Genomic DNA, 24,921 nt, shown 5'->3' with positions numbered 1-24,921 from the left:
AAAAAGAAGAAAGTTTGACAGAAAAAACGCACTTAACTGACGATTTACTAGTCGAGCTCAAAGAAATCCAGCTATCCACAAGCACGGCAAACTAGATCTGAGGTCATGGAGGGTTGGCAGGGGATTATGGGTGAGGGGAGGAGCTAGGAGCTCGGATCCATTAGCTTGAAACAAGTTGCCGGCTCGGATCCGATATCGGATCCAAGACCCACAGGTTGCTGACAAATGGAGTCCCTAACTTCAGATCAGGTAGATTGCTCCCTAGGAAACCTGGCAGCAAAAGTCAGTGAAACAAGTAGGTATTTAAAAAAAAAATTTCCCACTTTCAACACTTATTCCAGACCCAAAAGTAATAAAATAAGTTATGTACCTACCATAACGTTCCATGTTAGTTGTCTTCTCTCGCCTTCTTTCTTGCTTGATGGGTTGAACCGATCCTAAGCTCCATTTGACACTGCTTTAGCTCGAGAACTTTTACCAGCTCAAGGCAGCCCCATATCCCATGATGCAAGGCAGGAAGTACCCAGATCTCGTTTGTTGACAATAACACCAAGCATAAACAATACTTCCCAAAGGAAGAAGAAACTTACAAATGGAAAAAGGACCAGGTCTGAATGGTCTTTAGTATTATAGTTTCTTATACAAGGTCTGTCCAGGCCAGGGGAGGGAGGGTGGTCAGAAAAGAAGGAGAGAAGACAGCTAACATGGAACGTTATGGTAGGTACATAGCTTCTATGTTTTGTTGTCTCAATCTCGCCTTTCTTCTTTTTGATGGACAGCGTCCCTAGCACCTCTATCCTGGGTGGCTCAATGGAACAAACTCTTGAGGACTGTAGAGCCAAAACTGGCTCTGTCCTGGAGGCCAAGTCCAATTTGTAATGGGAAACAAAGTGTGAGGAGTGGCCCAAGTGTCACGCACAAATAGTGTCTAAAGGCAGTCTAGCTTGAAAAGCTGTAGAAGTAGCTAACTCCTAGTTGAATGTGCTAGGTTTTGAGCACAGCTGTTTTCCCCTGATCGTATAATTTCAGTGATGACGAAGAAAGCCATCTGGACAAAGTCACTTTAGAAACAGGAAGGCCTTTTTATTATCCGCAATAACCGTGATAGGAAAAAAGTTGATCAGATTTTCTAAATTTTTGTTCTGTCCAAATAATATCTAAGCTGACGCGGTGGAGGTCAAGATAATGTAGCTTTTGTTCAGCTCTATCTGAATAGTTAGGAAAAAATACAGGAGATTAATAGATTGATTCAGATTGTTTTCGGGCGACCTTAGGTAAAAAGGATGGATTAGTTCTCAAAGATACTCTGTTGTGTCTTTGTGAAAAAATCAAATAGGGGTCGAACCCGAAGAGCATGAAGTTCAGACACCCTCCTGGCAGATGTAATAGCCACTAGGAATAAAGTTTTCCAAGAAAGATATTTCAGGAACAAGAAACAGCTGGCTCGAAGGGGAAGAATCAAGGATGTCAGCACTAAATTTAAATCCCACTGAGGAGGAGGATTCCTGATTGGAGGCTTTAGTAGGAAAATTCCTTTCAAAAGGCCTGCAGAGCCTATGGGACATAATATTATGATCTGCTATCGACATGAAAATTAGAAATAGCAGCCAACTGAACTCTGACTGTGGAAGAAGAGGAGCCTGCATGGAAAATCTCTGCTAAGAAGTCCAGAACTGCCTGAACAGGGGCAGTAAAGGATCAATATTTTGGGCCTTAGCCCAATAGAAACGTTCCATTTGCTTGTGTAAATCCTCCTGGTAGAGGATTTTAGTGAAGTACTATGATATCTCTAACTGGGTTAGAGATCAAAGGAAGCCTGGCTAAGGAAGGAAGTGGAGCAACCATGCTGTGAGGTTGAGAGAAGGGATTGACCGGCAGCTGACCGGATTGGTGAATCAGTAGATCTGGCACTGGGTCCAGATGCAAAGGTGATGATGGAGGGGAACCAAACTTGTCGAGGCCAGTAAGGGGCAATGAGAATCAATTTGGCTCTCAAAAGCGGTAGCTTTCTGGATCACCTGAGGGATCAGAGGAAAAGGAGGGAAGGCATAAAGAAGTCCCTGGGCCAATCCTGGGTCAGAGCGTCTCTGGGGGATGGCCTGATAGAGGAAGAGGCTGAAGTCTGGACATTTGCTGGGGAGTAGCAAAAGATCGCAACATGGGCGACCCCATTCCAGAAAAATCTCTTCCATTATGGCTATGGATTGCTTGAGAGACCACTCGTGAGGCATGAGAATAGCTCTGCTCAATCTGTCCGCTATAATGTTGGTTTTCCCAGGATATGCGTTGCTACCAGAAACCGATGAGAGGAGATCGCCCATTGCCATAGTCTGAGCTTCTGCTTCGACACAAGGGGGGACTTGGTTCGCCCTGTTTGTTGATATACCAAACTACAGACATGTTGTCTGTGTGGACTGCAATTGTCCCTACGGGAAGAGTCGTTGAGGGCTTGCAACGTTAAAAGCACTGCTCTCATCTCCAGGACATTTATGTGCAGATGGTACTTTCGAGCGGTTGCCGTCCGCCATGCCCCACCCGATCAGGGAGGCATCCGTGGTGACAGTGGCTATCGGGGACGGAGGTACAAAGCACCTGCCTTGGTGAACCTGAGACGATGTGATCCACCAAGCAAGATGTTCTTTGCATGTTTGTGTCACCAGAATCTGGTGGCGCATTGGGAGTTGCTGGTATGACCACTGTGAACAGCATCCACTGAAGGAGGCGCATGTAGAATCGAGCCAGGAAGAAGAGTGATGGCGCAGCCATAAGACCTAACACCTTTAGAACCATTCTGGCCTGTACCTTCTTGCTGGCCAGAATGATCCTGACATGAGTCTGATTGTCTGAAACTCTTTGTTCTGTAAGGGGAAGCTGCCATCCGAACTGTATGTAAGTTTGCGCCTAGGGTGGTAATAGACTGGCAGGGCGATAAGGATGATTTTTAAGTAGTTGACTGAGATGCCCAAATGAGAACAAAGGTCTATTGTGTAATCCCTGGCTTGTATAAGCTGATGCCTGGTGGCCGACAGGAGCCAGTCGAGAGATACTGAAACACCTGGAATCCTTGGCGTCTCAGGTGAGCCGTGACCACTGCCATGCATTTGGTGAACACTCTGGGGGCTGTAGTGAGACCAAAGGGCAGGGCTCTGAACTGGAAATGACTGGACCCCAGCGGAAAGGGAGAAATCTCCTGGGCGTCTGTGAATTTTGATGTGATAGCACGCATCCTGAAGATCTATTGAGCACATCCAGTTGTCCTTCTGTAAGAAGGGTAGAATTGACTGAAGAGTGACCATTCGAATCTTGTCTTCCTGACAGACTTGTTGAGTCTGCTGAGATCCAATATTGGTCTCCAGTCTCCCGTCTTTGGGGACAAAAAGAACCTTGAGTAGATTCCGGCCCTGAATGGTCTAAAACTGGCTGAATGGCTCTTTTGCAGTAGTTTCGATCTCTAACTCTGCAATGTCCCTTAGACGGTGGTACATCTGGAAGGAACTTGAGGGAAGGGACTTTCTCGAAAGGAATTATGTAACCCTTGGATATGATCGACTGTACCCATCTGTCTTGAGTGAGGGAATGCCAGGCTTCTGGGTACAGTGATAATCTTCCCGACTGCCTCAAGGAGGGACAGCCGGCAAACACCTCAGGGGATGCTGAAGGGCTTCTCAGGAAGAGACTCCCTGTTGCCCTGATTCTTGGACTTCGGACCCCTCTGCCTCTAGGCGGCGTCTGTTGTTACCCCTCTGCCTCTAGGGGTAAACTGACCACGTGAATCGGCGTGACTCCTTGAGATTCTGAACCACATCTTCCCACCCTTCTGTGCTTTGGGATAAGGCCTAGAAGACTCAACAGCAGAAAGAGTCTTGCCGTCCTGCTCACACCTGGTCAAGGTTTCCTTCACCTGAGGGCCAAACAAAGCTGACCCATCAAAGGGAGAATTTGTGAAGGGCCTTAAAGGATCCGTCCGCAAAATCACATAGCCGCATCCAGGCTTGGCGTCTAGAGCCACACCTGTGCCTGCAGCTCTACTAAGCTCCATCAGCAGCATAGATTAGCCAGCCATGGAGGGAGTTAGCAATGGAATTGAGGGTTCCTAGCTGCAAGCAATCTTTCTTGGGCCCCTGCAGCTGTGATCCTGAACTACTTCTCCCAGCTCCTTCAGGATATCTCTCTGGAGTCTGGTGAAGTGACAAAGATAATTCAGCGAGCGACAGCAAAGGTCGCTGAGGAAAACATCCGCTTGCCGTACCTATCCATGGTCCTAGAGTCCTTGTTAGGAGGATGGACAGGCGGAAGGATCTGCAAGTTCCTTTTGGTGGCGCAGCCACCACCACATCATGAGGGACACCCTTGGTAAGGAATTGTTTGTCACTAGGGGCAGTTATAAATTTAGAAGGCCTCCTAGGGACTGGCTCTACAGAGTCAGGAGCTGTCCACGCCTTCGAGCTATAACCTGCATAAGGGGTCGAAGGCGGAGACACCCAGGAGGTGGAGGGCGAGATCCAACCTCTAGGTATACTGACTCATCCTCAGAGGGATTGTTGGTGGGCCAGTTTCCCTCTGTTTCAGAAGTTCTAGGATGTCTGAGAAGGAGACATCCTCAGAGAGGATCTAGGGGATCCCTCTGACTCATCAAAGTCAGTATCCGAAGTGACAGACTCAGGGAGTCTACATGCTTCCTACAAGTCCTCTTCCTAGGAGGATCTCCCAACATCCAATGGGGAAACCTGAGGCGGAGGACTATGGGTCCTGTAGCAGAGAAGTGGCAGAGATGTCAACAGGTACAATAGAGGGAGGAGCTCGGGAAGAGACTGCTGACTGATACCAGTGGCCAGTACACTCTTCATCACCTCGAATGCTCCCTCCCAGGTAGGTCCGAGAGACCCGCTCAAGAGCTAGGAACTCCGGGGCCACCGAGGGAAGTCTCCGAGGCAGATGTCGAGCTCACCAGCCGAGGCTCCAAGGGGAAGGCGGGTTCGGACAAGGGTCGATGCCACTCACCCTCGGAGGAGACCATGGAAGCCCGACCACGAATCCCTCTAGAGAGGAGATAAGAGTAGGGGCTGAAGGAACAGAAGGGGGTATCAGTAACCATGCCGAAGACTCCAACTCCAAGCTCTGAGGTAGAGTTGAAGGAGGAACTGTAGCAGGGTGTGGACCAACAGTCTGCTGAGATGGACTGTGTAGCATTTGGGCCAGTACCTGTGACTTGAGCAATCTACTGACCACTCTCTAGGTCATGGTCTGACAACCTGGATGACCTTGAAGATCGGCTCCGATGGCTCCGTTCCGATAGAAGAGGCGAGGCGAAGTCGGCTCAAGGAGGGACCTCGACCTCTTCCTGGAATGGAGTCATCGGAACCGATATTACTGATCCTGTCGGCACCATTTTTCGGGGCGGCAGAAACTTCGTATCGGCTCCAGCGAGCCGATACAGCCACCAAAGTAACGGCGTGGAGGCGACACCGATGCCTGTGCCACATGGGTGTCGGGCCGATCGGAGCAGACACGATGCCGATGGCGTGGGTGTCGGAGCGGTCGGAACCGACACCACAGTGGTCAAAGCAGGCACCGATAGCCATCGGCCAGCTTAGTGGATCCAGAATCGGCTCCAGCGGGCCGATCTCGACTCTATCTGAGTCGGCGGAGGCCACAGGCTTAGAAACAGAAGCCTGGTCTTGGCAGATTTAGTTGATTTTGTGGGGCAGACTTGGCGGAGCCCTCCGGCAAGAAGACCTGAGAATCAACTTATTCTTCTCCTGCAGGACTCTCTGGCTGAAGGGTGACAAATAGCACAGGAGTCCTGCAGGTGAAGAGGGCCTAAACAGTACAGGCAAGAAGTGTGACCGTCTGTCAGAGACATCTTCTGACAGCAGGTCACACTTCTTAAAACCTGAAACCCTCTCTTTAGACATGGTGCCTAACAAAACACACACACCAGTCCAATTAATTAAACTAATACCAAAGGGTATTTAGTAAAAATACCAACACACCCTAACGGGGGATGGGATAGAAATTAACTGACTAAAAAATTAAAGAGACAGGGATTTCTGTCAGAAAAGTTAAATTTAAAGTTAAACTATCAAAACAAAAAGTTTTAACTAAAGGGGCTTAAATGTCACAAATGTGAATTACTTACCAGGAGCTGGTAAAGAGAAGACCTCCCAAGCCCGGCAAGCGAGATCTGGGTACTTCCTGCCTTGCATCATGGGATATGGGGCTGCCTCGAGCTGGTAAAAGGAGTTCTCGAGCTAAAGCCCGAGGGATCGGCTCCGAACCCATCAAGCAAGAATGAAGGCGAGATTGACAACTTAACATTATAACTTTACATGTTACCAAAGAAAAATAGTTTTACATTAGTTTTAGAGAATGGGCAATATTCAACACTGCCACACTGATTAGAGAATTTTTTTCCAGCAGGGTAATGCCTATTGAAAAGTCAGTTGCTTCATGACAGGATATTAAGGTGTCATGAAGCTCAGACAGTAGAAAAAGCTATCTGCAGACTTTTTTACACTCCCTAATCAGCAATTTTAGCAAGCATAAAATTAAAAAGTGCGTCTGTTTGCATGTGACAAAATGGCAGTGAGTTCATGAGAATGCAAGTGCATGCATGAGTGAGTGCGACAGAGACCACTCTGACTGCAACATGGTCCATCGTCATTAATGTGTTAAATCAGAAGTACGAAACTCAAAGCCAGCATTACTGACAGACTAATATTCAGTGTTAAAAAAAATAGTAATGGTACTATGATACACAGGGGAAGCACTCTATGGCAAAACAAGTGAAAGTTAAGAGGCATGGAGACAAATGAGAGTTGTAATGCCTTGCATTCTATAACTTTTGCTTATTTGTTTGCTCACTAAGACATCTGAGGTGTATTAATTGATTCAAAGTAGCTGTAACTGTTTGGCGAGTGTGTGGTTGTCTATGCCTCTGAATTTGTGTCCATTTCTACACATACATATGCATGTGAGTGTCAATGCATCTGAATGCGTGTGTATGTGTACACATTGAATAACATTCTGGAAGTAAAATATTTCCTCCAACAATTACACATTTCAAACTCGCTGTAACATTAGGCAAAGGAATTATTTTATATCAAAAGGATATAGTAATTAAATACAAAACTATTGAACAGACAGCCCATTTTCTAAGCACAATAATGCCCTCCAGGATGGGCGTTAAAGGGGGAAAGAAATACATTAAATAGCCTGGTAAGTTTGATATGCAAAGCTATGGAACCCATCATCATGGAACTAATAAACAAGGATATAGGGAATCTCCAAACTCTGGATCCCACACAGTTTGGTTTTGTGAAGGGTAGATCATGCCTGCTCAACTTAGGGCGACTTCTTTGAGTCAGTCACAAGAGCTGTGGATGAAGGCAAGGTGGTTCATAGAGCCTACCTTGATCTGGCCAAGGCCACTGATACCATTCCCCACTCAGGAATCCTAGAAAAACTCACTAAGCTACGCATCAACCCCTATATCACTAGGTGGGTTGCAAACTAGCTCACAGAACCCACCACATGAAAGTAGCTGACTCCAAGTCAGACTGCCAAACCAGTCATGAGTGAAGTCTCACAAGGGATCAGCCCTGGGTCCTCTCCTGCTTGGTATCAACTTCTTAGAAGTCCAGGCCAACACGAAGAGACTCTGGCTGACAAAGTTCATAGACAATTGCAAGTTGGGAGCCATTATTAACTCCCCAAGTGATGTTAAGATCCTACAAAAAGGCCTCACGGAGACAAACTGGTGTCAGCACCATGGCCTTAAGATCAGTGCCAAAAATGTATAGTCATTCCATGACCCAGTTCCCATGAATTACCACATCGATGGTAGTCCACTGAACACAGAAGGCATTATAAGAGATCTGAGAACACATGTTGACATCAACCTCTCTTTTGGCCACCACATTGCCACTGTGGTCAGAAAGTCCTTCTGTGTGGCACACATTACTAAGGGTTAGGCATCCAGGAAGAAAGAGGCCATAGTCTACCTCTACTTTTCCCTCATTAGGCAAATAGAGTACAATGCCTCATTTGGCATGTAGGTTCACAGATTAGTACTAGGCTAACTGCACTTGTGGGTCATTTTAAGCCTTGCCAATTACCCCATGTGAGTCAAACCCTGCACCGTGTGTATGTAAGGTAAACACCTTAACCATTATGCTTCCCACCCCTCAGACACCTGCAACAACTGGAGAGGCCGCAAAAGTACCTCACAAAGAGGATCCTAAGCCTGAAACACTTGCCTTATATGGACAGACTCAAAAAACTTCAACTAATCTGTCTCATATTGCCTACTTAAGAGGCGATCTCTGCTCTACTTACAAAGCCAGGTCTGACCTAGCTCTGTTAGAAATGCTACATCTAAAGAAATCCCAATCCCTCCACACCACACACTCCAGTGACCTCAACCTCATTACCACAATCAACAGAATTTGCTGGAGGGACAGGTTCGTAACCTAGAGACTTGCCCATGCTTTGGAATAGACTTCCCATACATGTCAAACAGAGCACCTCACTGGCTCTCTTACACAGAAATCTTGAGGAGTGGATGGGAAATAGAAAATTCACCCCTGGGATTACTCCAGTGGCTCTATTTGACACAGGCACTGGGAACCAAGGTCGGGTGGCACAATGCCAGGGTAATCCTATGGGCTAGGCTTGTAAAGGCTCCAGGGCCATTAGCCTAATACACACCTATGAACCTATGAATAACGGGCCTTGGTTTCAGGCATCATAACATTCCTATGCAGTCCGTTATTTCCCCAATTCCCCCACCCCTTCGGCATTATTGCAAACTAATTTTTCCTTAAAAAGTAACACTTTACTAAAAGTGATGCAAAAGTCTATAAAACACTTTCCTAACTTCTAACTTAACAGAAAAAGTTGACTGTCAAAAAATAAAAAGGTGAAAGCTTTCCCTCCTGAAGGGAACTTACTTGCCCAGCAATGGAACAGCGTTTGCTGACCCTCAAACCTCAAAAACAGGCAAAAAGTGATTTTTGACGGCAGAAATTCTCTGAAGGGGTAAGCAACCAAATCCTCCTCTTTCAGCTCTGCTAGGGCTGGTTAATGTTTTTGGGTATATGGAAGGTGCCCGTAAGACTTGAAAGCTGCCCAGCTGTTGTATCCTTAGCAGGCTATAACCCTTAAGAGCTAAGGATACTGCAGCACTGACAATGAAGAGCAGTTCAATCAACACCCAATCATAGCAAATATTATAAGAGTTGGAGTAAGGTATTCAAATAACTGCACAAATCAGATGAAACAGTAAAAAATACTGCCAAACAAACTACAGAGCAGCAAGTTTAGTAATAAGGTGCAGTAAAAGAAACAGTGAGGCCCAGGGGTGGTTAAAATGCACTCAAAAGCAAAAATAGAAGTGTCTGACTGGAGCTACAGATCATGTAATGAAAAACCTTAGCAGGCAAAGTAAACAAAAAGTCTTCAAATTTCAAACTTTTTGTCCACAAAAAAATAAACTTTGGAAATGGGGCTGTTTTGCTCTGATGTCAGAATGAGGTGTGCCAAGACATCTGAAAGAAGACATTTTACAGAACATTATCGATAAAGGTAAGGAATTAGTAGCCTGGAAAGCATTTAAATCTGGGGACTGACTGAATGACCAAGGTTTAAAGCCCACTGGCTAATCAGAATGAGCTTCCCCACTCCAGATCAAAATGTTACTTCCATATGCAAACTTACCTTCAGAAATCTTTAGTTAACAGTTCACTACATGGAGGCATTTTTTAAACACAAGTTATAATAATGGAGAAGGAAGACAAGTACCTCTACCTGGTAAGCATCAAAGACATGCACCTGGGTCTGACCAACTTGAAATGTTTGTGCTAGATAGCTTTATTACATTTAGCCACCACATTCAGCATTATTTCACTTGAAGAACCAAGGACATTGATGTTTATAAAGGGACAAAAATATAAAATTTTGTAGCAGATATTAGTGCAATAATTTAAGAGTCCTAGAACTATTTCAGTAGGAAACGGATTAACAAACTTGAGCCTCCTTAATCAGGTGCCTAAATTACCAGATCAGGACTCTACAGCCTGGCACATCAGCAAGTGTCCAACCTTCACTGCACATGTAATGAGCCAAGTGTTGGTTCTAGTAACTGCTTAATCCATGTTCACTGACACTTAACAAAACTCTTAAGGTCCTCCAGAAATTTAATGTACTCCTGGTGCTCCAGTGCAGTGCTCAGCTCAATAAGTTCATCAGCAAAGGTGTTATCAATTCCACGATCTGCCAGGAAATCCAGTAGGTGATCATAAAGTGCCTGTTTAGAAAAACAAAAGCAAATAATGGCAATTAAAACAATTACTGAACACAAAAAATAACCAATAAAATGAAACACCACAAACAGATAAGAGCACTCTTTATAAAGCAAGGATAAACACTAAAGTAATTAGGTAACTTATTACACTGCCCTGCAAGGATGGAACAGACTTTATATACACAAACATGTACAAGTTAATATCATAGTTTTTCCCCTCCTGCGTTCAAGTGAGCTGGTTAGTTCTTATGTGCACGCATGGGTGAATTCAATTCCTAAGCAAGCCAAAATACTAAATGCAGGGATCTATGATTTTGCAGTCAAAACACTGCATTTGCTGTTGGACTCTTGATTGCAATCACTTAATGACAGATGTGATGTGGTTACTATTTTTTTCCAACATAGGAATACCAAACACAGGCACCAGGTTTGAAAATGCAACTTTACAAAACAGTAATGAAGTACATACTGCCATCAAGTCATGCCACTGAACTACTACAAACCACGGAGGAAGTTCTGTAACTCAGAAACCATCATACCCTTTGGGACAGTGGGACAGTGGCAAGAGGGATCTCTTCACAAACTTGTTTCCATAAGCCAAAAACACACTGTACAAGTAAAGATGAACTGAATTTTTTGATGCATACTAGCTTCTTAACAGTAAGTATCACTGCACTATAACACACAAGACTGCTTTTGACAGTGTTTAGGCAGTAAAGGTGGGGAGGGGTGAGGGGATGCACCAACCAGCTTCATGATCAGACACAGTAAAGTCTATGCAGAAACATCATGGACCTATAACACTGGCTGCTGCACATGCTACCATGTCCAACCCACAACACTTCGGCAGTGCAAGAGACACTACCTCCCAATCACTCTTCCACACATTGGATACACAATTCTGAACTAGGACGAGAATATAAGCATATGATGCATGACTGACACTCTAGGCAGCACAACTGTACTTGCCACATATGAGCACCTATCATATTTGCATCATATTAGCCATACAGAAGGCAAATCCAACACTGGTTGCCAGTGGCTGGATTAACTATGCAATTTTTTTGCTGTGTTGCTGCCATTGTGTATTAGGTACAGCTTTGTACTCTAGCAGTACTGTTGGTCTAAAGTTAGAGCAAATGACTGCTCTTAACTCTGCTGTAACCTATCAGCATAGGAATGCTCAGTAGTCAATTCCGCAACTTAATATTCATGCACATGCACTCTGCGCAAAACAGCACTTCATTGCCCATTTATTGCTGTGTCTGCCTACCATGATATTCAGGGAAGGGTGGCCTGTGCTGCATTAGACATGATCAGTCACACTTAGCTTCTGGAACATATCAGAGTATAATCTGCACTACACAAGTCAATGGTACACACATACATGTATTCACCACAGTACATGGATTGCCTTCTTGAATCATGGAGAGTTTCCTGTGAAAAACATATCAATGCAGTGGCACCATGTAAATTCATGCAACAGCTGCAAGTCTCACTTCAAAACATTAAAATGATAGCGGGTTACGTCCGTGAATACCTCATAAGTTAAGCGAACAAAGCAGACATTTTAAATTCAAATCAAATACAAAACTAGTGCGTAATATTTAGCCAGCTTAACTCCACCCAAGCCATCTTCCCATCTGCATGAAATGGTAAACACATGACAGAACAGTTAGAACAGTCTGCCAAGCAGAGTTGGACAGACTGAATAGGACAGAACAAAGAGCTTGGCAGATAAAATACACTTGCAGTCTCCATGCAAGTTTCACACAAGATTCCCACATTACAATTTATTACCATCATAGTCCACACCACACCACACAAAATAAAAAAACAAAGCAAACCAAACAAAAAACCCCCAAAAAATCTTTTGGCTTTTTCTGGTTAGGGGTCACCACAGTGGATCACCAGTCCGTAGACTGATTGGCACTGAAGTGTCAAACTGCCAGCCCAGTGCCCAACCTTCACGGAAGAGACGCCTTTAAAACTCACTCGACTGCAGGGGGATTTATGCAGAATACACACAGAAGGCACCCCAGCCAAGAATCAAACTGGAAAACCTCTTGCCTGAGGCAACAAAGCTAATCTCTGCACCACCATGGCAATAAATTACCATCATAGTTCTATAACTGTCAATTCTTTTAAAGATATTAGGTTAAGAACTCTTCAGGATTTCTATTCAGTAGCCTTCCAAAGTCTAATGAATAGGTGATGAACTTTGTAAAGCTTTGCAAACATTGCAAGCACAAAGTTCCTGCAGTGGCATTATCTTGAGGAATGGAAAGACCTTGAACTCTCATCCTGAACAACTAACCTTCCCTACTCTAAAGGCCTGTAGTCAGTTTGAATCACTGAGCCCTGAATAAAGTTAAAGGTAAATAAAAAAAAATAAAAAAAAGTCAGTCAAAATTGGGAAGTACATTTTTGGTTTAGAGAGGATATTTACCTCAGCCTCTGCACTGCTGAGTTATCCTTTTGGCTGGAAAGGAGCGAATGACCTCCTGTTGCCTACCACAACCTCCTACTTCCTTCCCACTGTTAGTTCTGGGATGGAGGCTAAAACATTTTATCAAAAGGGGGGGGGTTGGAATCTGCCCCTTCCACATTCTCTGGCAAAAGTTTGATTCTCAATGGCCAGGTACATCACCCAACAGTTACAAAAAAGTACAGTTGTGTACACTTACCATAAATGTAGATGTCAGAGTGTATTCACTGTTGCAGTAATCACATTTGGGTTATCTGCTTGCAATAGCCCTCAGTTGGCCTGATTAACAAAGTCTTGGGTCCTGTGTTGGTTGCCATCTCTTCTTCCGTGACATCAGGTCTTCAGGGGTATAAAACATGCAGCCGACGCAATTAAATCAGGTTTTTTTTTTGCCCCAGATGTCAGCTGCCCCCCAATGGGAAGCAATTAAATATATAAAAATACAAGGTTATACCTCCAACAAAAAAACAAATACACCAAAAAGCTTTTAAGCATAGTAAAGGAGAGTAGAGGTATAGCCAAAAGAAGACAGGGGGCTGGAGGGACGGTAACCAGGACTGCAACAGTGAATACACAAACATCTACAATTATGGCAAGTGTACATAACTACTATATAGTTCTTAGTGTTTCATGTTGCAGTCATCACATTTGGGTAGATTCCCAAAGCTAAGGATGGGAGGAGGAATTTAGATAGTATTAGGACCAGCTATAAGGTCCTGCAAGACTGCAGTGGCAAAGACAGCTCTGGATTTAGAGAAACCTGGCCAGTGGTAATGCTTGGTGAATGTACAGAACTCCAGGTAACAGCTTATAGGATGTCCCTGGTAAGGACACCTCTGAGAAAGGCTGTAGAGGTAGATGCAGCCACCACATTTCATCTTCTCTTACATCTACCTTAACACTCCCTTCCACCTTACCATATCCTTCACATTTCTCCAACCTCACCCTTTACATATATCCAATAATAAATCTGCATAATGTATAAACCTCATACCCAACTACTTATCCTACCTCTATTCATACTACTACTACTTCCTCTAATCTTTGCCTACATACTTACTTCCTAGGAATATCCACTACATCTAGACTATCCCTATCCCAACAAAGAAACCAATGCTCCACCCATTCCACTCCTCCTTAACCATGCTAACATAACTTCACCTAAATACCTGCTTGCAAAGTATCATAGAATACAACATCTGAAATATTACACCCTCAATCTCAGGAAAAATCTACTTCTATACAACAAATTCCCTAACCCAAGCTACATAGATGTACTACTCCGTATAAAAGATGGAGATATCCACCCTAACCCAAGCCCAACTAATACTCCTAGTACTCTCCACAGCCAAAATCCCTACCCAATCAATCCACATACTAAAACATCTAACTCCCTCCATATAGCCCATCTCAATATACGCAGCATAAACAAAATACCTCAACTACAGGCTCTAGTAGAAGTATACTCCTTTGATATCCTCTGCTTAACAGAAACATGGTTAAAACCTTCTACCAAAAACAATGAATTCCTTCCACCTGGATATAACATACTAAGACTCGACAGAGTAGCCAAGAAAGGTGGAGGGGTAGCTATTCTATTTAAATCAGGACTACAGCTAATCACCCACAACTGTAAAATACCTTCTCGATTCCAATGCTGAAATTCTCATATCCAAACTTCAAATTAACAATGCCAAATCCATCTATATCATCTGAATGCATCTTCCACCCGGTAATAACATATCCACCATGGAAAATATTCTTTGCTGCCTTTCCCAATACTTGCCTCAAGAAACCATAATCCTAGGAGATATAAACATTGACTGGAGCTGCTATTTGCAGCAGCCTCCCTACAACCCACAACCTACATGGTTTTACTCAAACTATTACATCCCCTACCAGGATCAACAAAACTAACCAGAAAGCTAGCATATTAGACTGGATTCTCAAACCATCACCCTCTCAACTATGATTCAGGAACCCTCCCCGATGATATAAGCGACCACTCACTTACCTATATTATCAGACACAAAACCCATACTCCCAATCCTATATCTGTCAAAAATATCAGATCCAAAAAGAACTTTAACCTTGAGCTATTCGAAAATGAATTAAGAACATGCAATTGGTCTCCCTTCATAACTCTAAATTTCTGGCTATTCTTAACCAACATGCTCCAACCAGATTTGAGTCAAAACCAACTCTGCCCCATGGCTTTCAAAAGCAACCAAAGACAAAATGTACCTTAGAAATAAACACTGGGCCAAATGGAGAATGACTAAAAACCCTGTTGACCAACAAACCTTTAGACAGTTAAGAAACTACACTAAGAAAGCTATACTATCTGATAAAAAAATTACTACCTACAATTCCAAAAAAACTAATCAAAACCCTCAAATTCTGGACTAGCATTAACCAACTACTCCACCCAGGTCAATCCACCACACCAAACCCTCAAGACACTGACCATACTATCCCCATAAATACAGCCAATACTTTCAATACCTTCTTTACAAATACTATCCAAACACTGGCTAGTCAGCTAACACCCAATAGCTTCACAATACCCACCTACAACTCTACCTCACCCCCTCCTTTTCATTTAGGACCTGTCCCAACTACTTACATCCAAACCCTCATACAAAAACGAAAACCATGCTGTCCCTCTGCAGATCAACTACCTGCCGATTTTCTACAGCTATCAGCCAAATCGATAGCTTTCCCTGTTTCCATTCTGATCAGTAGGACAATTACCGAAGGTCACATACCTAGCTTATGGAAAGTCTCTCATATTATCCCTCTCCATAAAGGCGGAAACACTGAGCTCTCCAACTTCCGTCCTATTGCCCTTCTCTCCACTCTAGCAAAGATCATGGAGAAATGTATCTATAGGCAATTACTTGACCACTTAACGCAAAACAACTTACTTTCCAGCTGTCAACAAGGTTTCAGACCTTCACACAGTACTACCACTGCCCTCCATTACAGATTATATTAACAAAAATCGTAACCTTAACCTATCCTCAGCACTATTCATTGACCTGTCTAAAGCATTCGACATGGTCAATCATCAGATTCTCCTCAACATACTACAATCACACTATCATTTGATGCACCTTCTATAAAATGGTTCAAGTCCTACCTAGATAAGACAACAGGCAGTTATTTGGCATAAGACTCTTTCTACCCTCCAACCAGTTTCACTGGATGCCCCTCAAGGTCTATACTTGGACCTCTCCTCTTCTCAATATTTATTAATGGCCTTCATCTAGCCATCCCCCAAGCCACATGCATACAATATGCTGATGACTCGACACTTATATGCTCAGCCAAATCCACATCTGAACTTCTCTCTCATACCCAGGAAGTATTTAACACAGTTGAACAATGGTTTACACGTTTTCTTCTGAACCCCAAAAAGACTAAACTACTCCTCTTTAATCCCACCCACAAGTCCTCTCCACTTGATTTCTCAGTTATATCCACTAACGGCACCATCATATCACCTGACACTTCTACCAAACTACTGGGAATCACCATTGATAACTTGAGCTTTGACATCCATATCAACACAATAAAAACTGTCAACAAAAAACTTGGCTCCCTCTACAGAATTAAATCATACCTTTCTCCCACAGCTAGAACTATAGCCCATACTCATTTAATCTCTACCCTCCTTTATGCCTCACCTATTTTTACTAACCTTTCAAAAAATAACCTCAGCAAACTGGAAACTTCCTACAATAACATTGCTAGATTTGCAACAGGTAACCCTTACAGAACCCACCACTGCTTAAATATAAAGCAGCTGGGATGGCTGGAACTACAAAACTTGATTAAATTCGATCAACTAACCATCGCCCATAAAACTCTGTATAAACCTTCCTGCACTCCTAGTCTATCTACCCTCATCACTCCATACACAAATCTGAAATCACTGCGTTCTCACAAAACTCTTATACATTTCTAAACCTAACAACAAAGCTGGCAAATCTCTCTTCTCCAATGCTGTTGGAAAAACTTGGAATCTTCTCCTCAGTGACACCTCCTCTCTTCCCTCTCTATCACTCTTCAAAAATAGACAAACCCTACCTTAAAACACACTGGTTGTGCCCCTGTACTAAACCTGACTAGGCAACCATCTATCTAATTGAACTAAACTCTGCCTAGCCTTCACTACCAAGAAATTAGTACATATTTTATCCCTATAAATTTTATTTTCCTCCCAAACTTCACTATGCAGAATCTCCCTTTACATTTCCTACTGAAAAATATACTTGTTTTTCTTCCTTTTACATTATGTATATACTTATCCTGCCTCCCCTCTAGACCTTAGTCTTTCTATTTATAAATGACCTACAACTGCATACTGTATAGTAGAAGCATTCTGGCACTACAACACTTTTTGCTTATTTTCACAGAATATGTTTAACTGGCAATATTGTTTTTCTTTTTATATACAATTAATTCTGCTATTTAGTTATCTTTCCTATTCTTTTTTGTGTTTATGTACCTGAAATCTGCTAGTTTAATACGAATTTTTTCATTTAGTCTTATTTTGTATATGGATTACTAAGCTTTTCATTTATCTGTATTGGAGCTCATCTCCTCGGGCCTCTACTGAAAATGGACATGTATCCAGTTAGACTAGCCCGGTCAACAAATGTAAAATAGTAAAATAATAATGGTTGAGTGGGGTCCGATCCCTGTGGGATAGGTTTTCCATATTGCTTGTAGCAGAAATGAATGCAATGGCCTATCCATTTGGAAATGGTTTGATTTGAAATAGCCTTCCCCTCTGCCCCTGCAGCAAATGCCACCAGCAGTTCAGATTTCCTTTGAGGTTTAGTCTTTTCCAAGTAGAATCCAAGTTATTTGTGCACATCTAAGGAGTGCAGTATCCGTTCCCCTTTGTTCTGTGGATTAGGAAAGAAGGTTGGCAAATGAATGGACTGATTAAGGGCCACACTGGATACCACACCTTGGGCATAAAGGAGGGATTGGTCCAGAGGAACACCCTGTCTGCATGAAAGATTATGAGAGACTCCACTGCCATAAGGGCCTTAATTCAGATACCCTTCTTGCTGACGTGATTGCTAAAAGGAAAGCTATTTTCCAAGAAAGGAATTTTAAGTCTGCAATAGCAACTGGCTCGAAAGGAGGAAGAGTGAGTTTTTCCAATACAAAGTTAAGGTCCCAGGCTGGAGTTGGAGCTTTCCTGGGAGGTCGTAAATTTTTTGGCCCCTCTGAGGAACTGCTTGAACAGTGGATGAGAAAAGAGGGTAGGTTCTGTGTTATGAGCCGAAATGGCTGAGGCGTGAATTTTGATGGAGGAGAAAGACAGGCCCTTGTGAAGCATTTCAGTTAAGTATTGTAAAATCTGAGGTAAATTGGGCACTGCTGTGCTCATCCCTTGAAAATGGTTCCAGGAACAGAATCCTTTCCATTTTTCAGCACAAGATTTTCTAGTACTAGGCCTCCTTGCCTCTAAAATGATATGCCATCACTGGTTTACTGAGGGATGGTAATTAGCTAGGCTGCTAGGTTCAGTGTTTGAAGATGAGGGTGCAGAATCTGGTTCTCCTGCCGAGACAATTGGGTAGGAGTCTGCGGCAGGTGCCATGGGGCCAACAGTGACACTGCGCAAGAAGGGGTACATCCAATGTTGGCGTGGCCAGTCTGGTACAATGAAAATCGTCCTTGGTTTCTCTTGTTTGATAGTACTTTGGAGAGCACAGGCAGAGGAAGAAAGGCATAAACGGATAGGTTTTTCCAGCTGAATGACAGAGCATCCCCTTTCCAAGCCTGCTTATGGGGAGTCCTTGTGAAAAATTTGTCCAATTAACAACTCTAGGGGAGGCAAGCGGGTCTATATATGGGCTCCCCCATTTGCTTCTCAACAAATTGAAAGTCCTTGGTTCCAGTTTCTACTCGTGTGGGTCCATGAGGTTTCTGCTTATTCAGCCAGTGTATTTAGTTTTCCTGACAGGAATTGAGCTTGTAGATGCACTTGGAAGCACAGGGCTGTGTTCCACAAAGCCACGGCTAGTCTGCAGAGGGGGTAAGAATGTGTACCCCCCTGCTTATGTACCACATAATAGTGTTGTCAGTCTGTACCATTAATTGCCCTGGAAGAATGTGGTCCTTAAAGGCTGTCGGAGCATTCTGTACAGCTAACATTTCTTTTTGATTGATATGCAGGTGCATTTAACTTGGGTACCATTTGCCCTGAAAGCACTTCCCAGCCAGGTGAGCCCCCCATGCATAGTCTGATGCATCTGTTGTCAGGGTTTGGGCGGCAGGGGGTAGTGTGAATGGTAGTCCCTTGTTTTGGTGGCAGGCCTCTGTCCACCAAAAGAACTGTAGGAGTAGGCAAGGTATGATAGGAATCATCGCTTCTAGATCCTGAGAATGTTGACACCATAGGCTTTTTAGATGCCATTGTAGTTTCCTCATACAGGCTTGCATATGGAATTAGAAGAAAGGAGACCATGAACTCCAAAGGCTTGTAGTATTTGCCTTGCAGACAAAAGGGTTTTTGTGGCCACTTGTTTGAAGTAGATTGTCAATTGAATTTGTTTCTCTGGTGTGAGGAAAGCCATCTGGGAAGTTACATTCAAGCTTGCTCCCAGGAATATAATTTTTTGACTGGGTACCAGGTGTGATTTCTTTTTGTTTATGGTGCACCCCACACAAGTTTATCACCCTTTGTACAAAGGCCAGATGATTCAAAAGTATGTCCTGGCCTTTCTGCCTGAATTAGACAATCATCCAGGTATGGGTATATATGAATATTTCTTGGCCTGCAAAATGCAATGACTGGAGATAGGCACTTTGTGAATAGCCTGGGACCAGTAGATAAGCCAAAGGGCAGTGCAGAGAACTGATCGTGCGTGTAGCCTGCTTTGAAGTGTAGGTATCTTCTGCAAGATTCCCTGATGGGATGTGCACGTATGCTTCCTTTAAATCTAGTGTTGCCTACCAGGCATCTTTGCCTAGCATAGGGAGCAACTGGTGAAGTCAGTATCTTGAATTTTGGAATCACCAAAATGGTATTTAGAGTAGACAGGTCCAGGATAGGACGCCATGAATTATCTTTTCTAGGTACCAGGAAAAGTCTCTAGTAGAAACCCTGTCCCTTTTTTTCTGGTACCAACTGAATATCCCCCCTTGCTTAAGAGAGAGAAAGTACTTGCTTTTGGGCCTCTGCCCACTGATTTGGGGGTAGATCTTGACACCCACTTGGTGTTGGTAACGTGTGGAAGTGAAATCTGTATCCCTGGGACACTATTTAAAACCCATTTGTCCTGGGTAATGAGTTCCCAGTTCTTTGCATGAAGAGCAATCTCCCTCACCAAATGAGCAGCCAGTTGAGAAGTGCTTGGAAGTTTTAAGAAGTCAGAGACAATTTACCATAGGGGGAGTTTTATTACTCCCAGATTTGGAAGTGGAGACCCCCCACTGCTTAGTCCTGTGCATACCCTAGGACTGAAGACTGGCAGCTGTGCTGGCTCTGGGTTTGGACTGAGAAGGTCTGGAAGAGGCAGGAAAGGACCAATTTTTGGAAGGCCAATGCCTACTAAACCTTGGAGGTTGTACTTGTAAAAAAATATTTTAACAGTTTTCATAGATTTAGCTTTTTCCTCCATCCTTTTAAGAACTTCTGCCTTGTTGCCAAACAGGAGGTCCTGGTTTAAGGGAGCATCCAGTAATTTCGCTTTAACATGATCTGGCAAGGATTGCTCCTTAAGCCAAGTACGCCTTCTAAGTAGAGACCCAGTTACAGAAGCCCTGCAAGATGCCTCTAGTGAATCAAAACCACATTGCAAAGTACGTTTTCAAACTTGTTCAGCTGACTGCAGTAAATCCTGTAAATCCTTATTTTCAGCGCAATCAGGAATCAACATTTTCTGCTTAAGCAATCCAATAATATGCTGCTGATACTTTAACTTATAAAACTGGCAGTTGAAGGCCGTAATGGCCAAAGTTGCAGAAGTGTATACCTTCTTACCCATCTATCCAGCACCCTGGAGTCTATCAGAGGGGGAAGGATTTTCGGCAGTAGTAGCTTTAATGCCCTTGGGTCCCTGTGAAATGGTCTCAGGATCCGCAGTAAGATTTTTAAAAAGGAACTTGAGTCAGGAACCCTGTAATATCTATGGTGTTTTCTGGAAGCAGGAGGTAGAGAGTCAGGGGCCAAGCTAGATTCCGAAAAGGCATAATCTACATCTAGTACAGGAGGTATTGCTAAAGGCCTGTGCTGGTGCAGGAGTAAGAAATCCCTAAGCCTCTTTAGAATCAATAAATCCTGACTTTCCCAACAAAAATGCTCCCTGAGATTTCACCAAAAGAGAAATCCTCTTGGGGGGGGGGGGGGGGGCAGATGGAATAGAGTCCTTTGTATCAGAATCCTCATAGGTAGATAAGGGTAAACCCTGGTCAGAGGAAACAGAAAATTCAGAACCCTGGTCAGAAGTATCATAAGCAAACTCGGTCCTAAGTTTCTTAGAGGGAGAAGGCTGGCTTCCCCTGATTAAAGTAAGTTTCTTAGAGGGAGAAGGCTGGCTTCCCCTGATTAAAGTAATATCTTCAGCCATTTATATTTGTTTTTTAGGCATAGAGGCCTGACTATAAGCAAACTCAGTCCTAAGTTTCTTAGGAGAAGGCTGGCTTCCCCTGATTAAATATCTTCAGCCATTTATATTTGTTTTTAGGCATAGAGGCCTGACTATGTGGTCTGGGCATCAGTTTTCTAGGCATGGTTTGAGTTTTAGACCTTGAAGAAGATAGCGTTGGTTTAATACGCAAGTCAGTAGGCCTGAATACACCCTCAGAAGCTGGTGCCTGCACAGCGGCTCCGGACCCATCCAAAGTAGAGACATCCGCAGGTTCTACAGTTGGAAGCATCTCACGGCATAATGGACTCCAAATGGGTCTCAGTAGAGGCCTGCGAATCTGAAGTAACAGGTATCAGGGGCTGCAAAAGCACCTCACTGAGTACTGGCAAACTGGCGACTGGCTTAGGAGAAGCGTTGTCGGTAGCTATGGACCTATGCGGACCGTCTCTGTCTTTATCTTTGCATTTTTTTGGAATATAGGCAGTCAAAAGGCTTACAAAAGATAACAGGATAATTGAAACAAGCACCAAAATATTTAGAAGCGAAAATATACAAATGACTGTTAGATCGTGGTTTAAATGAGGCACAAAACCAACAGTGAGGTACATTCTGGTCAGGGCCTAGGCAAGGAATACAGTACGAATGAAAATCTTTACGAGGTATTTGCTTTCCACAAGTAATGCAATTATTTACTTTTACTGATTATGGTTTAGAGCAAGAAAATGTTTCCCCAAAAAGGTACATGGCTTTTAGTTGACTTCGGTTCTGAAACTTGAAAACGAAAATTTCAGGAGTCTGACGACCGGCACTTGCGAACTGCTTCTGGCACTGCACAGCAAGAAAGATTGATGTAATGGCGTCGGCTGCATGTTTTATACCCCTGACGACCCAATATCATGGAAGAGACTGCAACAGACACAGGACCCAAGACTGTTAATCAGGCCGACTGAGGGCTACTGCAAGCAGATAACCCAAATGTGATGACTGCAACAGTGAAACACGAAGAACATCAAGAAAGTGTCAATCTTGTAGTCACACTTAATACCTTGTCTCTATCAGCTCCTATAATCTGCAACATTCAGTAGTCTCAGTGTTAAGGCTGCACTGACACATGCAATCACATTTCCCATCTGTTTTAGAATATTAACTCAATACTAAAATATGTAGGTGCAGCAGCCAACAGCTCTTATGTCCAGGGTGTAGATGACATGCACGCATATATAAACCAAGTTTTATCCACCTTTCATCATCATTAACAAGTGTTACTGGCACTAGTCAGGACAAAAACCATAAGCTCCCAACACAGTAGCAAAGTGAAGAGAGGGAAGGGATTTCCTTAATGGCCTGCATCTTGAGCAGCACATCAGCAGACAGTAAATAGATATGCTGCATCACAACTAAGGCCTAGGAAGAAACTGAAGCCATGCCTACATTGCTTGCTTCCTAATAGGCATCAACATCTGGGGAAGCAGAAAAATTGAGCCAAGGGGGTACAACTAAAACTCACCAGGACTTGATTCCTCATACCCATCTGAGCTGACAAGGACACTGAATCATAATGCAACCAGTATGCACATTTTTTTGTTCATTATGCCATTTAACTTCGTGAATGCATTAGGATTTTTACAGGCTCTAAGTGAAGGTACAACTGTTTTTTTGTTCAATGTCTGAAGTTTCCAACACTTTATAAAGGTCCACAAATTTTGAGATCTATGAAGAAAAGTTTTCTTGTATAAACATAAATGTTCACAGGAAAACACAGAGGTGACAGGTGCCAAGACAGGAACGGCACTGAAGATGGAATAAACCCTTGGTGGAATTTGACACCTACATTCACTCTATTACAACTTCATAGGAACATTATCAGCCTCATAAAATAAGTCAAAATGTGTGTATGAATTTTTATTTATATATATATATATATATATATATATATATATATATATATATATGGATCTACCTGACAAAATCGACAAGTCAGAACACTGACAACGACTTCACCGGCGCCAGAAGATCGACAAGTCAGAAGACAGACGGAGGAAAACACCGACGCTGTGAACACGGAGATGGGGAAAGGATGTGTAAGTATGCGGTAGTGACGGACGTTAGGGTGCGAGTAAGGTAAGTGTGCGATGTTGACTGTAGGGATAGGGGTGGGATAAGTGAGTTAGAGCGGGTTAGGTAAGGGTGCGAGTAAGGTAAGTGTGCGATGTTGATGGTCTGTAGGGATAGGGGTGGGATAAGTGAGTTAGGGTTAGGGCGCGGGTTAGGTAAGGGTGCAGTAGTGATATTTTTTGGGTTAGGGGCGGGTTAAGTGAGTTAGGGCACGGGTTAGGCGAGTGTGCGATAGTGACGGACCTTAGGGTTAGGGTTTCGGTTAGGGTTGTAGATAGTTGAATGTAAGGGTTAGTGTTGGTTTGTAAGGATTTTGGTGTGCTTGTGTTGCGTGTGTGGGTTTTGGACAGGGGATTTGTTTTGTTTGTTATGTGTCGAGTGTATGAGGTGTCGTGTTTGTGAATAAGAAGTTATGTACCTACCATAACGTTCCATGTTAGTTGTCTTCTCTCGCCTTCTTTCTTGCTTGATGGGTTCGGAGCCGATCCTCGGCTCCGACTCGGCACTGCTTTAGCTCGAGAACTCCTTTTACCAGCTCGAGGCAGCCCCATATCCCATGATGCAAGGCGGTAAGTACCCAGATCTCGTTTGTTGGCAAAGGGCAATAACACCAAGCATAAAATACTTCCCAAAGGAAGAAGAAACTTACAGATGGAAAAGGACCAGGTCTGAATGGTCTTTAGCATAATAGTTTCTTATACAAGGTCTGTCCAGGCCAGGGGATGGAGGGAGGGTCGCAAGAAAGAAGGCGAGAGAAGACAACTAACATGGAACGTTATGGTAGGTACATAACTTCTTAATGTTAAGTTGTCAATCTCGCCTTCATTCTTGCTTGATGGGACCGCGCCCCTAGCACCTCTATCCTGGGTGGCTCAATGGAACAAACTCTGAGGACTGTAGAGCCAAAACTGGCTCTGTCCCTGGAGGCCAAGTCCAATTTGTAATGGGAAACAAAAGTGTGAGGAGTGGCCCAAGTGGCCGCTGCACAAATAGTGTCCAAAGGAAGTCTAGCTTGAAAAGCTGTAGAAGTGGCTAAACTCCTAGTTGAATGTGCTTTAGGTTTTGAGCACAGCTGTTTACCCCTGAGATGAATTTCAGTGATGACCGAAGAAAGCCATCTGGACAAAGTCACTTTAGAAACAGGAAGGCCTTTTTATTATCCGCATAGGAAACAAAAAGTTGATCAGATTTTCTAAATTTTTTGTTCTGTCCAAATAATATCTAAGTTGACGGTGGACGCCAAGATAATGTAGCTTTTGTTCAGCTCTATCTGAATAGTTTGGAAAAATACCGGAGATCAATGGATTGATTCAGATTGTTCTTTGAAGCGACCTTAGGTAAAAGGACGGATTAGTTCTCAAAGATACTCTGTCTTTGTGAAAAATCAAATAGGAAAG

At 43.4% G+C, this 24,921-nt stretch overlaps 1 protein-coding gene across 1 annotated transcript in view; it reads right to left on the bottom strand.

Annotated features, from left to right (window-relative positions):
* Positions 1-9,849: 9,849 nt before the first annotated feature.
* LOC122787378 (complement C1q binding protein) overlaps positions 9,850-24,921 on the bottom strand; it is a 213,045-nt gene continuing 197,973 nt past the window's right edge. Inside the window, exon 6 of the mRNA XM_044054043.1 lies at positions 9,850-10,306. Coding sequence (XP_043909978.1) covers positions 10,157-10,306 — 150 coding nt within the window. The 3' untranslated portion in view covers positions 9,850-10,156. The remainder of the gene's footprint in view (positions 10,307-24,921) is intronic.

This window comes from Protopterus annectens, chromosome 13.part0 (genome assembly GCF_019279795.1).
Source record: "Protopterus annectens isolate FY-2018-M chromosome 13.part0, PAN1.0, whole genome shotgun sequence".
In the NCBI taxonomy this organism is placed as follows: domain Eukaryota; kingdom Metazoa; phylum Chordata; order Ceratodontiformes; family Protopteridae; genus Protopterus; species Protopterus annectens.
Note: the sequence above shows the minus strand (reverse complement) of the source record. Positions and strands in the feature narration are given on the sequence as shown.